Here is a 6,000-nt window from a genome sequence, read left to right on the forward strand (position 1 = left end):
CCGAATCTAGCACATGCTTGGCTAGATGGAACCCTTCTGGCTACAGCACGAACCTATGATATAGCAGCTGGATTCAGAAGGTGACTAGTGGCCACGTAATAGAGCAAAGCTCCCTGGTCCTCCTCTCAAGGAGATAGCCCCAACTTTGACTTCATTGTCACCACCAGGTTCAGTGTGACCTGCAAACTAGCCCTAGAGATGCTGGCACAAAATCTACAGCAGTAGGACTACCCTACCTCTGTCAAGTTCAGAGCAAAATGTTTTCATGACATGGTACCCCAGACCTCAAATCACATGTGGGCTTCCAATATTCCACAGAGACTGAGACTGGGAAGAGATGAGGGGGGTGGGGGAGCCCACAGTATATTCTACCTGAGTTCCAACCTGCTGTTAAAAGTCTGACTTTTAAATGCCATCATAGAAAACCCCACATTTGTTTAAATATTTTGTAGTAGGCAAAATAAAAACTTTAAAAGTTACTTTTTCTGGGGGCATCCACCTCAACGACCATAAACCACATACAATAAAAAAGAAACGTACTTAATACCAAGGGTTCAAATTTTCCAGTCTTCTCCGTCAGATCAGGATTAGCTGATGAGTATTATATAGACTCCAAAGTTAAAACTCCACTGGCACTGCATGGACTTACTATGTCTACATGTCATTTTTTCTTTTAAAAATAAAAGAAATGGAAATTCATAGACCAGATTTCACTGGAATATGCTCCAATTAAGCAGCATACAAAATTGAAATAGTTACTCTGAGAATACTCCTACCCAGAGTAACTCTTAATAATGAATAATGATTTTACTACAGAGTACTTTTGGTACCATCAATGGTTCTAAAACTTCAAGTCAGACGGTTCTTGGAAACTTGAAACACAGTTAATGCACAATATCTGTGATTCAGACCCGCCCCCCAAAGTTGATTTAAGTCCAAATGAACTGAAATACAGTAAGTACCTCAGTATGAGGAGAAAGGGGAAAAAGTTTTCTCAAACTTCCACCAGCACATTTTCTGAGTAGGCCGTTTTTCTTAGGCACCTTCTCTCTATTCCTTCCTACATCCCTCTCCCACACCACAGTGAGTTTCTCCCCCATGCTGGAGGACCTCACAGAATTCTGCAATAAGCCTGTGAACTGTTTTGTGCCCAAACAGTAGCTTTCTGCTCTGTCCCATGAGAACTTCCTTTCGTTGAGGCATTTAAGGCTCAAAGAAAACACTACCTGTATTTGTGTGAATGACAAAGTTTTTTGCTAGGACACCTCTCAGGGTAGGGGGTCCCCAGAGTTGACCCGGTAGCCCTTACCAAAGCCCCTACTCCAGAACCACAGCAAGAAGTACCCTCCGTTCAACGCCCTCTCACACTTTGAGCAGGCCCAAAGAGAGCGGAGGGGAAGAGGTGCCAGAAGTCGGCCATGAGGTCAGGGCCAGGGACTCTTGTCACCAAGCGCACAGCTCCTCATCCGCTCCGAGCTGCAGGGGCGTCCCCAAAATTCGCACTACTCTCGCTTCTCCGGGAAGCGCAGGGACCCTCTTCTGCTTGGGCCATCCCTTCCCACCTTACGAACACACAAAGTAGTAAACCACCTTTGTGAGTTCCTATTTTTCAATGAAACCCTCACGCTGACGATCAGCCCTGCCTGCAGCGCAAGAACAAAGTCGACGTGGAAGCCGGAGCCCCTGGTGCCCACGTGGCCCATCGGGTCCCGACCGCTCAGGCAGGCCGCCGCCTCCGGCTGGCGCAGCAGGCTCCGAGAAGGGGACTAGGGGTTGGCCTCTAGGCTCTCGGCAGCCCCAAAGGGCGACAAGTCCCCTCCCGCAGTCCGCGGACTCGGGGACAGGGCACTTCGGTGGGGGCGGGGCTGCCTATTCTCGGCTCTTCCCCCGGGGCCCGCCTCCTGCTGCACCGCCCGGCCGCCCTGCGCCACGTCAGCCGCAGGCGCCCAGCCCGCACCGCCCCCGCGCCGTCCCCGCGCCGCGGCCCGTCGCAGTACCCCACCGGCGCCTGGCCCTGGGGAAGGGTCGCCCCGGCGCGCACACCGCGGGGGCCCGGCCTGCGCCCGCCGGCCTGAGAAGGCGGCGCGGCCAGTTACCAGGGCGCGAAGAACATGACGAAGTGCGCGGCGCTCTGGATCCCCTGCGTGAACATGTCGGCCGTGTACAGGTGCTTGGCGTGCGGATCCTGCCCGTCCCCGCCGCCGGCCGCGGGGACCTCGCCCGCCGCCGCGCCCGGCACCTCGACCCTGACGCCCCGGCGCCCGCCGCCGCCATGGCCCAAGAGCAGCAAAAGCAGCAGCGCGGTCGGGGCCGGCGGCCGGGGCAGCGCCTGGAGGCGGCGTCCGGGGCGCGCGGGCATCGCGGTGGGGCTGACGCGTTCTCGCCGCGGCCGCCGGTCCCCTCCGCGGCGCCCGCCCCGCCGAGGCCGCGCCCCCTCCTCGCCGAGACCGCGCCCCCTCCTCGCCCCGCCCAGCCGCCGAGACTGAGTGCGCGCGCCCGCAGGTCGGGCCGGAGAGGGGAAGTCCCGGCCGGGAGTGAGCTCAGTGTGCCTGACCTCCAGCTCTTCCCGGGATGGTTCGGTTGGTCCCGCCGGGCCTCTGCGCGCTTGCGTAAACCCAGGCAGTACCCTCTTAGCCCAGAGCCGGGGTGAATACTGGAGGATCCGAGAGGGCAGGCAGCAGTGCCGCAGAGCGGAATGTCTAGGTTAATCTTGACATACACAGAGACCCGGCCTTTTGGGCAAAGGGAAGATGTTAGGAAATTGAGCAAAAGTAGGTGGGTTTGCACCTGATTAGTCAAATTCTTAGCCAAGCCTCTACTGTGATTCTGAGCCTGAGCTCTGAGGTGTGATGGCACCCTCCTCGCCTATTACCCTTGCCCTGCCTTAACTTGGGGGTGAGTAGGAGAAAAGGCCAAAGCCGCCTCTCCTTTTTTAGACAAGTCCTGCAGGGCTCCTCCTTGCAAGACTAGCTGTTGTGTCTTACTGTGCCCTAAATCATGATGCATTAGAGTTAGAAAGATGAATGACAACAACCCTATTTTGGCTGAGCTTGTCTCTTGTGGAATAGCTGAAAGTTATCCTCTGCGCTTGGGCATCTCACAGTTCACACCTACATTCATGCCTTATTATATGCAGGGGTCTCAAACTCAACTCAGCATGTGGGCTGCAGAGCAAGATCACAGCCGTTTGGCGGGCCGCACTAGGTCTACAAAAGGCAACTGTTACACAACACTTTTCAGTGTCACAAAACAACCAGAAACTGTAGTTCGTGGATTAGTCTGCGGGCTGCACAAAATTGTTCGGCGGGCCGCGAGTTTGAGAACCCTGAATAAGGTAATTGAAGATTCAGACCCTGTCCTGGGGAGCTGAAACTAAAGTAGGGACACTCACAGGTTGCTTCCTGGGATCCTGCTTGGTCCTGGATTATCCTCAATCTGGGAAACTGCAGGCAACTCCTGGTTCACCTACCGTTACAGGGCTCCGCCTTAGGTTTAGCCACTGCTGAACCTTTAACCATGGTTTGCCAAATACAGAAACCATCAATTTCCATTCAAAACCTGTTCTCCCTACCACTTAGGCTTGAAACATGAGAATCATTTCCCACTTGCTCCCTCATTTCCCTTCTCTGTTGTAATTCAAACCAGGCACATTTCCTGCAACTATCATTCCTTTCCACCATTCTCAGTAGTTATTCCCTGCATCCTTAATATACCTTAATCCTGGCCTATTGCGGTAGCTTTCTAAGAACCTCTTTTGTTCAAAATTAATTTTCCTAAAGCCTGCTTTTGACCATGATACTTTGCTGCTCAACACCCTCTCCTGCCCCCAGTCTCAGGGTAAAGCACAGATTCCTTAGTCTGCCATTCAAGGCCCTCTGTAATGTGGTCTCATGTGCTTTGTGTCCTTGTGAAACTCACCACTATATGTCCAGGGATCCTATTCAATAACCTATTGCCAGACTCGTCACCATACTCCCAAAATCACATCCCTGCCCAAATCCACTGAGATACTGGACATTCCAACAAAGGATTAGCACACATTCTTATTGCATCAACTTCTTATCTTAGTACAAACATAGAAACATAAGAGTCCTTTAAATGTTAACTACTCTTTCACACATGGAATTCCTTAGAGCCCAGAAGTAAAAGCAGGAGGCTTCCTTGCTCCCCATTGCTCCTTCCAAACTATTTCTCCCCCTTCCTCTGGCAAAATCCTCAGCTCCCATGGAATCAAACGCTGTTGGGTACGGCATCTACTGTTCTTCCATTCCTGTTATCCACCTACCTCCATCGTCTAACTTCCCCCAGGTCACTCCCCCCACCTGCACCTCATTCACCGAAGGCTTTGTTGCCCATTCACACCTTTCCAATCTTCATTCCTGGTGTCTTCAGCATCTAGGTGGATATTGGTCTGTCCTTCAGTGGCTCCCTCCCAAAAGGAAACCCTAGAACCTGGCATCTCCAGAAACTGCACTGTCTCCAAAATCTGAATTAAAAGTATTCCACTCTGGCCAGCATCTCTTGTACTTACAGTTCACTTGCTCAGTATCACTCATCATAACCTCTAAGCTCCCAATCTAACTGTTAATCCAAATTCGGAGGGACCCGAAATATGGAAGACAGGAGCAAGGTCCGTCATTTACACATTAAAGCTTTATTGTCTAGCTTGGCCAAGCGGCGGGAACTCCGACAGAAATCTGATGGAGAGCGTGCCGGCCCTTTGTTTTACTTAGTTTTTATAGTTTTGTAAGTGGGAAGTACAGAAGCAAAAATTGCAATTAGGAGCCCCTTACCGCTATTGGTTATAGTCATGTCCTTTAACATGATAGGACCACATAAAATTTGCAAACCATACATCATTTTGGAGAAAACAAAATTTACAAGTCAACACAATGGTAGAAAGAAGTCTCTTTACATATTAAAGGCTTTCCTATATTATCTAGTGTTTATCTGCTATCTCTCTGTCCAGAGTCACACACGCATTTACATAGGAGAGGTAGTTTCGGTGGGGACAAATGCCTGCAAATGGCTCATTGCTATAAGAAAAGGTTTATTTTGGTTTTTCTCTCCCTGTACCTGGCTAGCCATTCACCCTTTTCCCCACAGGCATTGGTGGAATGTCTGGGAATCCATGTTTTCCTCCCCTTGCATTTATAATACAATGCCAAGGGCCATCCTGGTTATGCCAATCACACAGCACAGAGACTATTTCTCACAATTTCTCTGCACACCTTAACCCAAATTAATAAAATGTTCTCCAAGCCTCCTAAAATATTAATATTAATTCTGTAGCCTTTGGTACTTTACAACACCTGCGGGTGAAATGGCTCAGTGGCTCCTCATTCCCCCCTCTGAATGGGAAGATAAGATGCGGTATCTACCAAGGGGAGAGGCTGGTAGGTAGGCTGAAACGTAGGTCAGCAGACCAGGAGGTTGACGGCCCCTAGCTGGCGTTTGATCAGGGTAGGATAAGCAATTATCAGGTATTGCTCTATTTGTTAACTGGGCAGGTGAGATGGGTGGTTAGGCCCAGCACCTGTCCCCTGGATATAAAAAAAAACCCTGCTTATATTTCGGTTTCCAAAAGATATTAAAATTTCAAATTTGTGTGTTGTGATTCTTACTCATTTGAATTCCCATGTTCGGATTTGAAGGCAGACTGGAAAAATACAGAACAAACACAAAATTAGTATAGCCAATGCTAACAGATACCCAAAACAAGTATACTAATACATCACAGTGATTGAAGCCTTTAAGCAAACTCTTTAAGCTAATACAACAAGAATCTATAAAAGAGTAATGTCCTTAAAGTGTTCACCAAGTCCAAGTTGGCACCAACACCATTCCAAATCTCTGCAAATGCATCCCAACCCCAGTTCAGTTCATCAAAAATTGTCCCAGGAGGAGTCCAGGAAGAGTCCATATTCAGGAAAAGTCCACATGGCACTGGAATTGCCGTCACACTTCTACACTCTGCAGTTAGCGTCAAAGTCCCAATGA

General features: G+C 50.0%; 1 protein-coding gene across 1 annotated transcript in view; it reads right to left on the bottom strand.

Annotated features, from left to right (window-relative positions):
- TXNDC5 (thioredoxin domain containing 5) overlaps positions 1-2,423 on the bottom strand; it is a 34,175-nt gene extending 31,752 nt beyond the window's left edge. The window contains exon 1 of the mRNA XM_066376999.1: positions 2,097-2,423. Coding sequence (XP_066233096.1) covers positions 2,097-2,359 — 263 coding nt within the window. The 5' untranslated portion in view covers positions 2,360-2,423. The remainder of the gene's footprint in view (positions 1-2,096) is intronic.
- Positions 2,424-6,000: the final 3,577 nt, after the last annotated feature.

Source organism: Saccopteryx leptura, chromosome 3 (genome assembly GCF_036850995.1).
Source record: "Saccopteryx leptura isolate mSacLep1 chromosome 3, mSacLep1_pri_phased_curated, whole genome shotgun sequence".
In the NCBI taxonomy this organism is placed as follows: Eukaryota; Metazoa; Chordata; class Mammalia; order Chiroptera; family Emballonuridae; genus Saccopteryx; species Saccopteryx leptura.